Source organism: Melanerpes formicivorus, unplaced genomic scaffold, assembly GCF_026170545.1.
Source record: "Melanerpes formicivorus ecotype bairdi unplaced genomic scaffold, bMelFor1.0.p_v2 SCAF_12, whole genome shotgun sequence".
NCBI lineage: Eukaryota > Metazoa > Chordata > Aves > Piciformes > Picidae > Melanerpes > Melanerpes formicivorus.
Window position 1 is genome coordinate 1,726,264 of NW_027142364.1, and position 18,697 is coordinate 1,744,960.

At 43.8% G+C, this 18,697-nt stretch overlaps 1 protein-coding gene across 1 annotated transcript in view; it reads left to right on the forward strand.

Annotated features, from left to right (window-relative positions):
• Positions 1 to 18,697, forward strand: part of WWTR1 (WW domain containing transcription regulator 1) — a 50,499-nt gene that overhangs the window by 20,452 nt on the left and 11,350 nt on the right. Inside the window, exon 2 of the mRNA XM_068144928.1 lies at positions 10,283 to 10,419. Within this exon, the coding sequence (XP_068001029.1) occupies positions 10,283 to 10,419 (137 nt within the window). The remainder of the gene's footprint in view (positions 1 to 10,282; positions 10,420 to 18,697) is intronic.

The window sequence follows — 18,697 nt, forward strand, 5'->3', positions numbered from 1 at the left end:
CTTTCTGGTTTTGAGAGAAGTGACTGTCTTATGCCTTGGGAGGGTCATTCCCACATTGTGGGGTCTGTTGCAGTCCGCTTAATGGCTTATGGTCATCAAATGCAGAGGTGGGTGCACGATGTTAGGACATGGCCTTTTTAAAGCCTTTTCATATTGTGATGAGAGGTGGAACATGGGTCTTGAAATTCTCCCATCTGTGGTGAGAGGAGGGGAAAAGGAGCGTAGCAAAGGAAGAGGAATCCAGCTGCACACTACAGAGAACAGTGTGTTCTCATGCAGTCACTGAACCACAACCTGCCCTTCTTTTGGGCATACCGTGGCCATGGAGAAGAGAAAGGTCTGTAAAGAAACACCAAATTTGCCTGTATAAATCACACTACATCCAATATTAAACGTGCAGCTTTTGAAACTAAAGCTACTGGAAGCTGAGAATGAATTGACCCAGAAGAGTGCTTATTGGAGGACTCTTGCAATTGTGAGAACTGTATCTGCAGTGTATAGCAGATGTGCAGTCCACAGAATCACAGGAACATTCAGGTTGAAAAAGACCCTCAGGATCACCAAGTCCAACCAAGAACCGTACTCTGCAAGGTATCCATATCCCCAAGCACCACATCCAAATGACCTTTGAATACATCCAGCTCCCTCACTAGAGTGTCTAAAATATTTTTTCACTTACTTTTTTTGTAATGACCAATAATTTCCTCCCCCTTTCAGGATTAGAAGGATGACAGCAAAAACTTCAGTGCATCCCCAAGTCTGCAGAACCAGCAGGTGTTGCTATAAGGTGACCTTGGTATGAACATGGGGCAGGGACAGTGCTGAGGGTGCTAGGCTGCATTTGGTCTGGTGAGGAAGAATTCTGCTAGTTGTTGTGGCACCCCAGCCAGTCCTCCCACTGGTTCCAACAGCTGCCATGAGCTGCTGCAAAATATTGCTTAATTATAGAATTTCTTTGATCCTCTTCATCCCCTTCAGAGATTCCTGGCCCCACCCTTGATCAGCCTGACCCCCCATAAGGCAAGGCATTCATGGGGGCGGCTGCTGCTCTCGTCCTTGTGGGGCTCTTGGTGGTTTTGTAGTGAACGGTGGGTTTGGCGGTTTCTGGATGTGCCAATCGATGCAACTGCTGCCAGCATGCATTCAAAATGACTCATTTGTGAGTTAATTTTTTTATCTAAACCAGTATTTTTATTTTCCTGCACACAGTGAGTCTCACCCTCCCATTGATGTTGCCCAGGAACAGACACTGGGCCCGGAAATCATTCTGAGGTGTGTGGAGGAAATGAGATCAAAGACTTCTAGAAGAAAAAAAAGATATTTTTATACACACAGTTATTTTTTTTCCCCCCATTGACTTTAAAGGAGTAAAATCATACTTCCTGTGATGTTTGGTGAGTGAATTGGAATCTTGGGACTTACTCATTTTTTTATTTTATTTTTTTTTAAATTGTTAATTTATTAAGACTGCACTATGTAGGTTTCATTCCTTTACAGTCTGGTGATGGCTTGGGAATTCTGTGTCCAGTTCTGGGCCCCTCAGTTTAGGAAAGATGTTGAGTTGCTGGAAGGTGTCCAGAGAAGGGCAACAAAGCTGGGGAGGGGCCTGGAGCACAGCCCTGGGAGGAGAGGCTGAGGGAGCTGGGGTTGCTTAGCCTGGAGAAGAGGAGGCTCAGAGGAGACCTGGTTGTAGCCAGGTGGGGGTTGGTCTCTTCTCCCAGACATCCAGCAGCAGAACAAGAGGACACAGTCTCAAGCTGTGCCAGGGGAGGTTTAGGCTGGATGTTAGGAAGAAATTCTTTCCAGCAAGAGAGATTTGCCATTGGGATGTGCTGCCCAGGGAGGTGGTGGAGTCACCATCACTGGAGGTGTTTAGGAAGAGACTGGATGGGGCACTTGGTGCCATGGTTTAGTTGATTAGAATAGAATAGAATAGAATAGACCAAACCAGGTTGGAAGAGACCTTCAAGATCATCGTGTCCAACCCATCAACCAATCCAACCCACCTAAACAACTAAACAATGGCACCAAGCACCCCATCAAGTCTCATCCTGAACACCTCCAATGATGGTGATGGTGTTGGGTGATAGGTTGGACTCAATGATCTCAAAGGTCTTTTCCAACCTGGTTAATTCTATTCTATTCTATCAGAGGGCCAGCTCTGGTTGCCCCTGCTCGGGGGAAGACCCTCAGCTGCGTGGGGACAGCAAGCCCTGGCCAAGAGCCTGGCCATGGCCTGCAGGGCCGGAGCAGGGAGCTGCATCTGCGGTGCCTGTGAGCAGCTCTGGCTCCTGTCAGCTGATCGTTTCACACCCGCTCCTGAGGCACTGACAGCCTAGACACAATTCCTCTTGCTGCTGGGTCCTGCCTGAGAGCTGGTGCTGCAGCACTGTGCGGCTTGGCTCTGGCTGCAGCCTTACCACGAACAGCTGCGGTGCCACGAGCGAGTGCGCACAACGGGCTGGGATGTTGTGGCCCCAAGTTCTTTTTCTTCGATTCAGGAACTTTCTACCTGTGTAAAAGTCAATCTGCTGCATCATGCAGTGTCACACCTTGGGACTGGACTCGCATTTAAGACAAGCTTCCTTTTTGTCCCTTCTGTGTTTACAAGGATGAGAGGGACTGTGAGAAGAAGTTGGGCAACGGCTTGGCTGCGCTCGCAGGGATATAAACAGATTTCCCAATGTTTAGCAATGGTGGTGCTGCCGGAAGGGACTGGCTGGAGCTGCGCCAGGGCAGAGTGAGCCTGGCCCTGTTCAGAGCAGTTAATGAGTCAGAACATGAGGGCTGGTCGTGCTGATGAGTCATCAGCTTCCCACTTGCCCTGGAGCAGCTTTACTTTGATGTGGCTCATTCCAAAATCCGCTCTCAGTCCCTATGGCAAAGCCCTGATCAAGGACCCCATGTGAGTGCTAGAGTGCTGGCTGGCCAAACTCAAGTTTGTGTTATTTCAGGTGGGAGTGAATTTACAGAATAATGTGTTTCAAATCAGATCCTTCTCCTCAATTCCCCTTAAATCTTTTTAGATGACGAGATCTGAATTTCCTAATACTGGGAAGAAAAAAAACACCCAGCGTAGTCTGAAAATAGAACTCACTGAGATACATTTGTTGTTGGAGTTAATACAGGCAGAAAGAGAATTCATGAACTTCACGCTGCTGCTTGCTAATTCAGACTAACTGGTCTTGGCAGGGCTGCAGTGGAAGTCAGGGATTAGAGCCTAGCAGTTACAAGTGCATCACCCAGCAGCAGCATGAGCTGAGGAACACTGACATTTCCAAGTGGAAAGCAGACACCCAAACAGGAAGCATTTAACAAAAGCCTAAGGTACAACAGGGAGAACAGAATCAAAAAAGTCCTAGCAAAATACTGAGTTGTTGAGATTAGAGCTTTGCTTTAATTTTTCTCTGATGAGGGGCTACCATGAGACACAATCTACCTCTTAATGGGCTTGTGCATCATAGGATTCTATAGTAGCATGTTCTATGTCATATTTGACAGTTACTTGGTGTATCTCATTTGAGTTGTAAATGTTTCAACTTTCCCTGATATCAGTGGAAACACTGAAGCTTCCTGTTTGCCTATGAAGACCCCCATCAGGCTCATCTGTGATGCAGAAATACAAGTTTAAGTGAGGTTTCTCCTCTTTCCTACCCTGCTTGCTTACAAATGAAGACCTCCTTGAGAAATGGCCTGCTCTGATACTAGAATTTCTAACAATGAGAAATATTGCTTCTGAAATACTTAAAAGTGAGAATCTGAATATGTATTTGGGGACTACTTTGTCACATGTTTGAGTATGCCTCAACTAAGCCTATAAAAACAAGTCTTCAAAGCTCTTTATATGGCAGTTCTCTCTACCTCAGTATTACAGACTAGGTGAGATATCTTTAAAGCTTGGGGCCCTTCCTCTTTGCATTCATTGAGGGTGGTGAGACTCTGGATGCCTCCTTTCTGGGAGTCTTCAAAGCCAGGCTGGATGAGGCCTCCCCTGCCCATGGTGGGGAGGTTGGAGCAGGGTTAGGGTCGCTTCCAACCTAAACCATTCTAAGATTCCATAGAATGGAAGCACTTCTCTCCAAAATTCAGAGCCAAGAACTGTTTTACCAATTCTCCCAAAGTCTTGGGCTGTCTCTTTGGGGAATGTGTGTAGATGCTGAACAGAAAATGGCATGCAAGTGAAAGATGTAATAATAAACATATGATGGTAGGAGAATGTAATAATAACAACAAAAGAGGAAATAATGGAGAGGTTTAGAGTAGTCATAAAATTAGTCTTTATCAGAGTTGTCCTGTCATTGAGTATCAGCTTTATCTTTGGTTGAGCAATCAGTGTAGTAATGCTTTGTTACAGAAAGTGTGTTTAAATGTGATCAGAACTTTTCACTCGTACCCCATCTTCTGTTCCACCTCCTGCTTTCCTCTCTCTGCCATTTATGGAAAACAAAAATGACAAGGGAAACTGAAAAATATCCTTTATATAACTGCAGAGCTATTTTATGGAAAACTATTCCAAATGTTATGATCATTTGCAGACAATTATGAGAAAATTAAAAGCACAAACTCATAATTATAGAAAAATACTCCTTTTTTTTTTTCCCCTTAAGGGAAGTGGAAGCTTCTTTACAATTTAAACAGAATGTACCTCTTAGAACTGAAAGCAAGCAAACTGGTTTTGTGATATTTAGTGAGTATTAATTTAAACAGATTTAGTGTAGTTCTGTGTAGATGGCTGCTACACCAGGATTAAAAAGTGGATGAGAAACTAGCGTAGAGGTCAGTGCCCCAGGGGACACTTAGACCAGTGATACCTGATTGCCTCCCTCAGTGACCCTGGAAGTTAAGTGCTTGCTCCAGTAGCAGTGCAAAGCTCACATGTGGGGAGAAGTAAGAATTTTACTGTCTGCCAAGCAGGTCACCCGTGTAGTACAGTTGAGCAATGAAGGCAAGTTTGCTAGCCTGTGTTATTGCCTTTGTCTGAAGCTTTTTTTCCCCCTGTCTCATTGTAGGCCATGTGATGTATGCCAAGAAAAAGAATGCTTCTGCAATCAGTAGTTTTGGAAAGAGTGGAACATCCCAAATAAGGATCTTTGGGGTTCTCTCCATAGTAGTTTTGGGGTTTTGTGTATAGATAGACATTTCATAGCCAAAGAAATGCTCTTCCTTACAATGAGATTTCACATCAAGCAAAAGGAATTTTTTTTCTCCCAGGGCTGAAATAAGCAAAGGTGAAGGGTGGGGTTTCACAGCCAGAGATGCTGCTCTTCTGCCACCGAGGCTCTGAATTGCCTCTCCCTTCCTGCTGGAGCTGCACCACTGGTGGGTGAGAGTCCAGCAAAACCAGAACTGGCATAACAGAAAAGACTAAGAAATGAATATTGGCCATAATGGTTTGCTTAGCCTGGTCTGAGAGACTGTATGGCTGCAGGGTCACTGCTGGCAGCCCCCAGGAGAGGGATGGGAACACAGGGCTGGGGACGTGGAACCTCTCCTCTCAATAGCAGCATGAACTCGAGCTGTCCTCAGCCAGTTGTGAAACCACAGCTTCATTCTGACTCCCTCTGACGTTGGACTCATCACAGTTTTTGAAAACCCAATCCTGTGGGCAGTGCAGAACCAAATGCTCTTATGGCTGCTCACCAGTGTGCACTATGGAACGTCTGTAACAGGTCAGGGGTGGGAGCCACCTGCCATTTGGTCTCTGCCGTCTGGTAACTGCATTTGAATTGATCTGAGTGAGCCAGGCCCTGAATTTTCAGTCAGTATGCTGCATTTCAGTGTTTCAAATCCATCTGTAATGTTTAATGGTTTAACCGTTGGCCTTTAGAAAAAAAGAGGCTGTTCTGGATTTAATTTTGTCACTTCTGATACCTAGGAGACTGAGCATCTAAAGAAGGCTCATTTCTTGTACTTTCTTCTAATTTATTCTAGTCTCCTGTATAAATAAAAAGACACTGGGGCAAAATCTGTCATCCCAGTGTAAGTCCAATGCATTTCAAGTGGAATGAGTTTGTGCCTATTTCTGCAAAGGTTTAACATGATCTATTTGATACCTATGTAGAAATGAAGGAGAGGGGATCTACGAAACAAGTGGAAATCGAGGTGGGAGAGGCATCTCTGGCCTCAAACCAAGGCCTTTATTTTAGAATCTTAGTCTGATTTTAGGGAATTGTTGAATTCTCAATTCTCCTAAATTGCTAAATAAGCATTGTCTAATGTTTAACAGCCTTTAATAACTGTATGAAACCAAGTTGGTTCAGTGATCATAGCAGTAAATTCTAGTAACAACCAGCCATTACTTGATCTTGAATCATAATCTCAATGCCATATTTGAGGGTTCTGTTTCAGACACTCTGTCTGCATGTTTTTTAATAAAGGAAGATATGTTTGTACACTGCCAGGATGGCACCAAGAAGGGTAACCAAGGCCACTCGTGGAGCCCGGATATGGCTGCTGAGAAGTTCCCATGTTTACACAGAAAATTCCTGTGGTTTGTTTTGTTTTAAATGCAGTTGGAATCCTTAAGATCTGTGATTATTACAGTTTTGGGAGCAGTTCTTCAGTTCTTCTGGAAGTGGAGAAGCAGTGCTAACTGGTTGTCATTGCCCCTGTTCTCACCTGTCACTAAAGTACAGATCAGTTTCCCTATAAAAGGGGGCAAAAGAGATTCTGAGCAAAAGCAATATTAGCTTTCAGCTGCAATTTCACAACTGGCTGCTCTGCATAGCAATTTCCAGAGCATTTTTTTAATCTTGCCTGATGAAGACTTCTGTGTGAGAAGCAGCTGTGTGAATTTCTTAAAACTTTGCTTGCATGTTTTTAATTTGCAACTTCTCTCAAATGCAAAAGGGGAAAATCTGCAAGGCAATAAAGATACATCCTAGAAAGAGATTCACTTGGAAAATATTTTCTCATTTATTGGTTCTAGATTATGTGGTTCTTCATGTTTTGTGCTGGGTTCATGCTGACATCCTCCCTACATTAGTCACTAAGCAGACACATGCTTCAGGGAAAGCAGAGGCCAGAGCTCTTGCTCGTAGTCCTTTGTAGGCACAACATTTTGAGTGGGCAGCTTTTAAAACAACAAGAAAGAGAGGGAGAATCATCTCATGGCACAGTGTGGAAAAGAGCTCCTTTACAGAGCCACAGCTCATGCCATCCTAATTTGGGGATCAGAAACAAGTGTTTCAACAGGAAGTGTTTCGCCAGCTGTGTTTCTAAAAGAGTGACTGCTTCTGGAATCTCTGGCTTTTGAAGCATATTGAGGCTAATGTTAACATAGTACTATTCTTCAGGAGGGTTTTTCAGTCATTATTTGGACAAGATTTTGCAGAGCTGCTGGTGCCCTCAATACAGAAAGGTCATGGACCTGATGGAGCAGGTCCAGAGGAGGGCCACAAAAATGATCAGGGGGTTGGAGCACCTGGAGGACAGGCTGAGGGAGCTGGGGGTGTTCAGCCTGGAGAAGGCTCCAGGGACAGCTAATAGCAGCCTTCCAGTACCTGAAGGTGGCTACAAGAAGGATGGAGAGGGACTGTTTACAAAGACCTGCAGTGATAGGACAAAGGGCAATGATTTCAAACTAGAAGAGATTTAGATTGGATGTCAGGAACAAGTTCTGCACCATGAGGGTGGTGGAGCACTGGGACACGTTGCCCAGGGAGGTGGTTGAAGTCCCATCCCTGGAGATTTTCAAGGTCAGGCTCGAAGGGCTCTAAGCAACCTGATCTAGTTGAGGATGTCCCTGCTGACTGCAGAGAGGGTGGGACTGGATGACCTTTGGAGGTCCCTTCCAACCCAAACCCTTCTGTGATCCTATAATAATGTTTACTGTCAGCACTGTATAAACTGTATTGCTGAAGAATACTTTTAATGACTTTTACCTAAATTCTCTATGATTCTTTTTACAGTTTCAATAAACTGAATGACCCTGCATTAAAAGTGCAAGGCAAAAAAAATCAGAGTTATCATAACAAACTGCCAACAGGAATCAGGCATTCCTGCTCCCATGCTCTTCCCTAAACATCGGCAATGCTGTGAGTGTGTGCAGAAGTAAAAGGGCATCACCCACCTACCTTTGGCACCTGTAGCAAAACTTCTGGTGAATTGAGTCTTTCAGGATCAAGTTCTAAATGACAAATTCCATCCTTGGACCAATGTCTGTTTTCACTGCTTGCTGACCTATTTTGCAAAGAACAGTAGATTTATTTCTTTTTTTTTGCTTTTCTCTGCACTCCTTCTCCACATCCACCCCTTGCATTTGTAGGCAGAATGAGGAATATGTTCATACAAGTTATAGATTGTTTAATGCAAGTGACTTCATAAATACTTAAACTTGTGCTTCAAGTTTTCCTAACAGGATTTTGTGCTTTCACACAAGGTAAAAGTGTCTGGTTTAATGTTAACATTTTTGCTTACATTTTGCAGTATTTATATGTAAAACAAAACAAAACAACAACAAAGAAACCACAAAACCCAACCCAAAAAAAAAAAACCCAAACCCAACCAAACCTAAAAAACCCCAACATTTTAAAGTGAGAAATGTGTTTTCATATAAGCTTCATCAAGGCGTTATTTCTTTAATCACTAAAACTCATAGAATCATAGAATTGTTAGGGTTAGAAGGGACCTCAAGGATCATCTAGTTTCAAACTTCCTGCCATGGGCAGGGACACCTCACACTAGAGCAGGTTACTGAGAGCCATATCCAGCCCGGCCTTAAAAACCTCCAGGGATGAGGCTTCCACCACCTCCCTGGGCAACCTGTGCCAGGCTCTCACCACCCTCATGGGGAAGAACTTCTTCCTAACATCCAATCTGAATCTACACACTTCTATTTTTGCTCCATTCCCCCCAGTCCTATCACTCCCTGACACGCTCAAAAGTCCCTCCCCAGCTTTCTTGTAGCCCCCTTCAGATACTGGAAGGCCACAATAAGGTCTTCTTGGAGCCTTCTCTTCTTCATACTGAGCAACTGCAACTCTCTCACTCTATCCTCATAGGAGAGGTGCTCCAGCCCTCTGCTCATCCTCATGGCCCTTCTCTGAACACATTCCAGCTTAAAATGCTGTGTTCCCTGCATAAAAACATGTTTGTGACTATTTGGGGGAAAGAATCTTTTCTATTCTATGTTAGCATTTCAAAATTCACTGCTTTGATTAAGTGTAGCTTCTTTATTTGAGTTACAATGGGAGAGAAACAAAACAATGGCACTTCAAATAAGAATGTTCTTCATCTCATTTAGGCACAATTAAGGCTTAAAAGAAAACATTGCCCAATTTATTGCTATGGCAACATCTTTCATTCAGAAGGCCATGTCTTGATTTTGGACAAAGATCATTGAACTGACCTGGATACAAGGATTATTGTATTTGGAAAGTAAGAGTGAAAAGAAGAAAAGCTAAAATATAATAACAATTTACAATGAGGGATGAATAAAGTCTTTTAATGCTAGGGAGAAGTTGGGTAATTTCACTGTGAGTGAAAACAAATACTCCAGAAGCTAGGAAGAAAGGAAGTGACTTAATAGCTCAGAGGCTGAGTTTTAGACGAGGATCAAAATGTGATCTTTGGTTGCAGGTTTTGAGCTGGACATTAAAATATTGTGAAAACAAATGGCTACAGAGTGAATACAGAGTATTTATATTCTCTTATGAATGTGTGGATTCACCAACTGTTCAAGTAAAATTAGTTATTCAGCAGTAGTGCATGAAAAGTCAGAATGGCAGAGGTCGAAAATGAGAAGAAAAAATCAGTGATGGACAATTTCAGGTGGGTTAGGATGAGATGAGAAGAGCAGACAAACGTGGGATAAGGGAAGCAAACAGGATGTTTAGTCTGGAGAAGAGAAGGCTGAGGGGAGATCTTATTGCTCCCTACAACTACCTGAAAGGAGGTTGAGTGAGGCTGGTGTTGGTCTCTTCTCCCAATAACTAGCAATAAGGTAGGAGGAAATGGGCTTCAGTTGCACCAGGGGAGGTTTAGGTTGGACACCAGGAAAAACTTCTTTACTGAGAGAATGGTGAGGCATTGGAACAGGCTGCCCAGGGAGGTGGTGGAGTCATCATCCCTGGGGATGTTCAAGAAGCTGTAGATGTGGTGCTTCAGGGCATCATTTAGTGGTCGTGGTAGCTGGATTATGGTTGAACTCGATGATCGTACAGGTTTTTTCTGGCCTTAGTGATTCTATGATGCTGTGACTTCCACACCATTATGTCTGACTATGTATAGAATATACTGGGGTGTTTTGTGTTAAGCCTGTGTTTTATCTTCTCTTTCTCAGTCACATAGAAAAAATTACAACATGGCAAGATCCTCGAAAAACCATGAACCAGCCACTGAATCACATGAGCCACCATCCTGCAGCTGCTTCCACACAAGTACCCCAGAGGTCTATGGCAATGTCTCAGCCCAATCTCGGTGAGTACTGGATGCCACCTCTGGTGAAAACCCAAACAGAGGAGGAGAGCCCCTGATGTGTGTGTGTAGCTATGTGCATGTATACTCAAGGCTACAATAATCTGAGCAGAAACTTTAGTCTGAATACCTTATGTGACAGTACATGTGAGTGCAGTTTCCAGGACTGAAGCTGAATGCCTCTGTTTTGAAATTATCTTGGCCAGAAGGAAGGCCCTTTCTGCTCTTTCATGTTCCAACAGTGTTACTGCTAAGCCTGCTTCCTTGGGTCTGCTCAGACACTGAAGAGAGCAATTTGTTGGTCTAAACCAGAAGTGATTGTGCCAACATCTTACAGACATCAGAGAAGAAATGGAAACTGGATACCAGGTTCAGCCACTTTGCTGGCCATAGTTTGGTAACTTTTTAGCAAATGAAGCCTACACATCTGTCTTTTGCCTTAGCATTTTTTTGGTACTGAGGAATTGAAAGAAGTTTTTCTTTTGAAGATGTGCCACTTAAAAGGATTTAAATATTCCAGGTCTGCATACTGGTCTGCACTTCCAATTACTACCACATGTGTTTTCCTTGTTATGCCTCTTAGCAGAGACGGAAAATATGGTCTGTTCTGTACAGCCTGTTGCTTTGGTTTATAGACCCCACTCATCAGTGCTTGCTGGGAAGTGTACAAAGGGACTTACAAACATTCTATCAGAAGCACAGAGTGTGACTAAGCAAATCCAAACCATGGTGTGCCTGTGCCTGAGACACAGACAAACATGCATCGAAAGGTGTTTGAAACTAGCAGTCAAAAGTAAATCAGCTGTATTTTTCTACCTTTTATTTTCTCACTCTGTTTTTTTGTTGTCTATTTATGACCTACACATAGTGGTTTTCTTAGGACTTCAGAATTTAAACCACTGCTTTTTTAATGTTATCTAACACAGGCATCTGAAGGTGTCTCTTCCTTTGCTGCATCAAACACAAGCCCTGTGAGGAGAGGCTGAGGGAGCTGGGGTTGTTTAGCCTGGAGAAGAGGAGGTCTGGAGTGACCTTATTGCTTTCTACAACTACCTGAAGGGAGGTTGTAGCCAGGTGGGGGTTGGTCTCTTCTCCCAGGCAACCAGCACCAGAACAAGAGGACACAGTCTCAAGTTGTGCCAGGGGAGGTTTAGGCTGGATGTTAGGAAGTTCTTCACAGAAAGAGAGATTGGCCATGGGAATGTGCTGCCCAGGGAGGTGGTAGAGTCACCATCCCTGGAGGTGTTTAGGAAGAGACTGGATGGGGTGCTTGGTGCCACGGTTTAGTTGATAGTCATGAGGTGTTGGGTTGGACTTGATGATCTAAAAGGTCTTTTCCAACCTGGTTAATTCTATTCTATTCTATTCTATTCTATTCTATTCTATTCTATTCTATTCTATTCTATTCTATTCCATTCCATTCCATTCCATTCCATTCCATTCCATTCCATCAGAAGTACTTCTTAAATCCTGTTTGCTTTGTGCTGAATCTGCACACGTGTTAGTTTTCTGCCCATTCTGAAGCACAGTCTTCTTCAGCTGGTGGATAAAGGGTTAACTGCCTGTTGCCAGACAGTTCCATTATGGTGGTCGAGTCAGAGACTGTCTGTGGAAGGAGGGTATTTGTACAGCCTTACGTTAGGCACCTAACCCAGGTGCCTGAATTAGGAGTCTGAGCTCCATCTGAATTGAAAGGAAGAGGAGAGCAGCTGAGTGCATCTCACTAATGGTCAAATCCCACCTGATTTAAAAAGAGTGAATTGTTTTCTTGAAGTGTCCAGGTCCAAGCCAGGGAAGCTATTCTGCCTTAATTATGAAGATTGTGGAGGATGTGTAGCAAGATCTGGGGGGGCGGGGGGGAATAGTTGCTTGTAAAGGGTTCTGTTGCAAGAATTTTTAATTGAATGCTGCTTGTTTTGTAGTCTTTCTCTATTCTACGTTATGCAACAGTCAAAACTGTTGTTATTTCCATACTGCTGCAAAGAGGTTTCTTCTGTGATTGTAGTCTTCATCCAGTTGGTGAGCACAATCTGGTCTTTATTTAAATGGTTTTCAAGTTTAACAGCTTTGCAACACAAACCCCAACAGACCCCTCTGCTAGTATTTCTGTTCTGTACAGAAATGAGCTTGCATTTCTACCTGCAAGTATCTTGAAAAGCTCCTAGGAAAAGAGCAGCCTCTCTCTGCAAAAAAAAAACAACCCAGAAGACCTTCTGGGCCAAGTGGCAAACATCACAGCACAGTCACTTGTGGAATTTGGCCCTACAGCAAATACCAGTTGCAGACTGCAAGGCACAGTTGTGCCAGGCCCTGTGTGAGTGACCAAGCTCTATGTCCTTACCATAGAAGCTTTCTCTACCAAGATGCACAGGCAGAGGTGACCCAAAGTGATACTAGCAGGGTAACTTAACCATTGAAATATGCTGGTTCTCTAAGGTGGAAGACATTCTGTAGTACATAATAGAATCTAACATGAAGAGCCTCTTACACTGACAGCTGTTTGTGTTACAGAAATTAATCTGTGACTCTGAAAAGTTTAATTTTCAGCTCCATTGCTAATGGTAATTTAATTGGGTCTGGATACAACTGGGACTTATGGCACTTTGTCTCTGCTTCCTCTTTTTTTAATCAGCCAGGAAATCCAACCAATAAAACAATGCAATAATCCTGTCTAAGAGCAATAAACACATGAACCAAAGTTTCCATATCCTGCCATGATAAAAGAGGTGTAGCTGCTATTGTTTGAGGATGATAAAAGGCAGTTTTGGTTACCCTGTCAAAGCCAGTCTCTGGAGATAAGAATGCAGAAACTCCCAAAGTGTTTAAAAACAGCTGCTATGTATTTTAGTGATAACTAACTTACATGACATGGTCTAGATTTTGCCTGGCTTAGTTTGCATTGGCTGGAAATTTGGCTGGAAATCTGTAAGACGGAGAGGAACGTGTTTTTCCCCTCAGTGTAGCCCGTACCCTCACACCACCTGCACATTGGGCAGGCTTCCTGTTTTAGGTCAGTTTTAATTAGTGGATATCCTGAGAGAAACAGACCCAGTTCAGTTGTGGTCAGTGGGAATAATTCTGCCAGTCAGTGGGAATAATTCTGCTACCTGCCCCTGATTAATGAGAGAATACTTACAGGAGACTTGAGAGCACTGCAGAGGACTCACACCTCCTGTGGCAGTGAGAGTTATAAGACACAAATCTAGAAAACAACTGGGTTGGGTTTCTTTCAGTTATTTGCAATTAAAACCTCAAAGAAGTAATTTATCAGGCAGATTTCAAATGGAGTAATTTGTTTTAAGTGGCTGAGAGTTCCAGAGACTCTTCTCTGCCCTGTTGAGGCTGTATCTGGAATATTGTGTCCAGTTCTGGGTCCCTGAGCTCAAGAAGGAACTCAGGGAACTGCTTGCAAGAGTCCGGCACAGAGCCACAAAAATGATGAAGGGAGTGGAACAGCTTCCTTATGAGGAGAGCCTGAGGGAGCTGAGGGCTCTGTAGCTTGGGGAAGAGGAGCCTGAGGGGTGACCTTGTTAATGGCTATAAATATGTAAAGGGGAAGTGCCAAGAGGATGGAGCCAGGCTCTGCTGGGTGAAGCCCAATGACAGGACAAGGGGCAATGGATGGAAGCTGAGGCATAGGAAGTTCCAGGGAAACAGGAGGAAAATTGGTTTCTCTGTGAGGGTGACAGAACCCTGGATGAGGCTGCCCAGGGAGTTTGTGGAGTCTCCCTCTCTGGAGATTTCAAGACCCACCTGGATGTGTTCCTGTGTGATCTGTTCTAAGCGATCCTGCTGTGGCAGCAGGGTTGGACTGGATGAGCTTTCAAGGACCCTTCCAGCCCCTAACATTCTGCGATTCTGTGACTGATAGGAATTAACTTCATTATCAGGTGAATTCAGTCCAGATATCTGAAAGGACACACACACCTTTAAGCCAGCAGCTGACTATCTAGTAAATCTGAACTGTTAGAGGTTCCTGTGTTCAAAAGAGACATTGGTATTGTTTCAAACTCTGGTCATTTTTAATTTTAACACAAAGAAGTTCCTGTTGGTGTAAGCGTTTCCCTTCAAGGTCAGCAATCCAAACATGTGCCAGGACAAGTGAGGGAGAGCCATTTTCACCCTTTCAGACAGAAAGAAATGCAAAAGCTGAAGACTGCATGAACCAAGAGTGAAAATGATTTAACAACTGTTTTAAGTAATGATGCTGATTAGCATTAAAGCTGCCTCTCCAAGTCAAGCAGCCTCCTCCATTACTCATTTTTTAGTGATTTATTGTTAAAAGTGCTTACAGAGTAAGCCTCCAATCTTGGAAATGTTTTCCTGCTAAATCAGCTTCGATGCTGCACCTGCAGGTTGGTAGTTTGTGGGGTTTGGTTGTTCTGTTGGTTTGGTGTTTGGTGGTGTGTTTTTTTTAAGCTTGAATCACTGAAGAGAGGAAAGATTAGTTAAATGTGAGTATCACAGAACTTCCCAGTTGAAACGGCTGAATTCTCTCTATAGCTATTTTCAGCCCAGAAATCTGAATAAAGGAGTCTCTGTGCCCTGGGATAGTACAACTTTTTGGTTTAATACTTTGCAGATTTTTTGGAACAAAACGCAGCAGAACTGAAAAGCAGCATTTTTTGCTGACCTTGTTGGAAGACTAATGCTGTTTCTGGGAAATAAGTGAAACAAGCAGTTCTTTGTTGGCAGAGGCAGGGAGAGAAAAGGAGGAGAGCCCAGTCTTCTTTTTTTTCCCCCCCTTTGCTTCAGAGTGTCGTGACTCAGTCAAAACCGTAACGTGGCTGGGTTCCTTCTCTCTTTTTTCCCTTAACCTCCACAGACATTTGGTTTTCATAAGACTGTGTTGCGTGACACCTGATGGCAGCCAGTTCATATGAATTCAGCTCTGGGCTGCCTATAAACAGAGGAGAGGAAAAGATCCACAGTTGCAGACAGACGCTTCTGATGCTAAAGTAATAAAAGTTGGTACAATCCGTTCAGGCCTTGCGTCAGGAACAATTCAGACTTGCGCCTTCTGGCTTCGGCAGCTTGCAGAGTCCCTGGCCCACAGATTAATCCTTGCTTAGCATTTATCACAGAATCACAGCATGTTGGAAAGGATCCTTGAAAGATCATCCAGTCCAACCCCCCCTGCCAGAGCAGGATCACCCTGAGTAGATTACAGGATCACATCCAGGCAGGTTTTGAATATCTCCAGAACGGGAGACACCGCTGCCCCCCTGGGCAGCCTGTCCCAGCAAAGTCATCAGCAGAAAGGTCTCCTACAATGTCAGAAAAACTAATTCACTAGAATATCATTATTAATTTGAAAACCAAAAGCTACAAAAGGTGGTTTGTTTTTTTTCTTTTCCTTTTTCATCTAACAATTGCATAGCACTAACTTGAGATGTGAACTAAATAGTTACAGTTCCGTGGACTGCAACAAAGCTGTGGCCGCATAGTCCTGGTTTGGAACTTAGCTCCACATTTTTACTTGCCTTCACTTGATCTGGAAAATTGTGTAATGGTTGTTTATTGAAGAGACTTACTTCATTTTGCAAAATAAATTTGGTTTTCCCCCAGGGAGCTGAACTCAAGGCCACCCTGAGTCTGTCTGCTAGAAGGGTAAATACTTTTCACCTGCTATGTTACATCCAATCTCATATGTTATATACCATAGAGTATATACCATATGTTATATACCATAGAGTATATACCATAGAGTGTTAAATTCAAGCTTTTCATGTTTTTCCTTTCTTTGCAAAACCTTAGAAATCATAGAATTGTTAGTGTTGGAAGGGACATCAAGTTTCATCTAGTTCCAACCCCCCTGCCATGGGCAGGGACATCTCACACTACAGCAGGTTGCTCACAGCCACATCCAGCCTGGCCTTCAAAACCTCCAGGGATGAGGCTTCCACCACCTCCCTGGGCAACCTGTGCCAGTGTCTCACCACCCCCATGGGGAAGAGTTTCTTCCTAACATCCAATTTGAATCTACTAATTTCTATTATTTTCCATTCCCCCTACTCCTGACACCCTAAAAAGTCCCTCCCCAGATTTCTTGTAGGTCAATTACAAACCCTGCCTAGTGAATTTAAGCTTACTGAAGACCAGCTGATTTGCCTTAGTTACCTTTTGGCCTCTTGAACCAGAGAAAGCTCCCCAGGCCACAGGCTGAAAGGAGCTGTTCAAGTGTCATTGCCTTATCAGATGAGTGTCATTGCACTGAAGTCAGTGTTGACGTTGGACAGTCCAGCTGGAGCATGAACTGCAGCTTTTCCTTTTTTAACCCAAACTCCATTGTGTTCCTCATAGCATTCAAATACAAATTCAGCATTCAAACATAAATAACATCAGACAATAATAAAATTGCCCACATAGCACAACAACTGTGCCATGGAATTATATTGAGAGAAACAAGAGATTTGTAGGATGTTGTCTTGTTAATTTGATAGCTGGAGCTGAGACCAGACTTGCCTTTGACTTCCCTGGGCTCACTCACACCTTTAGAGACCAAGTGGTCAGCCATATGAAAAAGTCTTCCTGAACTGTTTGGGACAGGAGTTCAGCTCTGGTTCAGTGGACTTAGTTCCAGGAAAAGCCCCTAGATAGCAGACTTTCTCAGACTAAGCTTAGGTAGATACCACAGGGGTAAGTTTTCCATTGTTGGGATTCTTTTCATTCCAGCTAGTGTGTTTAAAGATTCACTATTAATTGAAATCTAGACAATATCAGACATGACAAACATGCTTAAAGGTATTGCAGGGACTCTGTTTTTCTCTTTTCCTCATGCATCTTGTTTGTACCTCTGCCCTGAAGAAAAAAAACAGCTTATTGTTTATTCCAAATGAATTTTGCAGCAGCCTCAGTGGTGCTGTGCTTTGGATTTGTGACTGAAACAGGGTTGATAACACACCAGTGTTTTGGCTGTGCCTGAACAGAGCCTGCAGAGTGGCTTTTTCTCACTGTCTCCCTTCCATGCTGCAAGTAGGGCTGGGGATTTGCAGGAGATAGGGAGGTGATAGTGCCAAGAGAGCTGCCTGCTGATGGGAAGTCATGAGTAATTTTTTTACTTTGCTTTATTATTGTCTGTATGCCTCTGGCTTTGTATGTAACATCACCATATTTCCTTTCTGAGCATCACTTGTTTCAAGTGTTGCAGCTGCCACTAAGTTTCCAGGGAGCTTGGAAAGGTCATTTATCATTGGTAGACTTTCTTTGTATTCTTTGACCTGGACATTTCTTTAGATCTTCTGATTTCCTCAGGTCAAAATTTCTCTGGGGTAATAGCTGTTGGTACAGGAAGCTGAATTATGCAGAGAATCCCAAATCTGAAATTGTGTGAAGATCTAGCCCAGGTCCAGTCATGATCCTCTGCAGGCTGGTGTTAATACAGCCTCGCAGGGCAGGTGTCTCAACACTGCAGTCCATGGGTTCCAGGGGGTTTAACTTGGCGATCAGATGACATCTACATGCCCCTGGAGAAGTGTTGGATGGCACAGTGCTATCTCTCTGCTACACTCTCCAGAACACCTGGAGAGTCTGGAGAAAGCTGAGAGGGGATTTAGTAAATGTGTACAAATATCTGAGGGATGGGTGTCAGGAAGGAAGGGACAGCCTCTACTCACTTGTGTCCTGGGATAGGGCAAGGGGCAGTGGAGGTAAACTCCAGCACATGAGGTTCCACCTCAACATGAGGAAGAGTTTCTTTACTGTAAGGGTCATGGAGCACTGGAACAGGCTCTCCAGAGAGGTTGTGGAGTCTCCTTTTCTGGAGACTTTCAAGCCCTGTCTGGGTGTATTCCTGTGCAACCTGTGCTAGATTCTATAGTCCTGCTCTGGCAGCAGGGGTGGACTCGGTGATCTCCAGAGGTCCCTTCCAAACCCTAATATCCTGGGATCCTGTGAACACCTGATTCTAGAGGCAGGTTGCAAAGACAGTTTAGGTCTGCCTGCGTGTTTTCCATAAGGTCGGGAAGGATTTATTAGTGTGGGCTTTGCTCCACCTACAGGTAAAGCAGCTGCCTTTAGAGCCAAAGTAGCTCTGAGTCTAGCACAGGACCATTCTGTGCCTGTTCCATGCAGCCAGTACTGATGTGCCTGAGCAGTGAAACCGACCTGCACTCTGCACAATGTTTTGGGGGATGAAGAATGGTTTGAGAAATATGATCACATCCTAGTGGCACTCTCAACTTGCAGGAGATTCAGCCTGATGTCATTTTATACTCCTAATGTCAAGGTGTAGGAGTGCTTACTGTACTTATTGTACTGAGTTTCCTCTAGTTCCATGGTG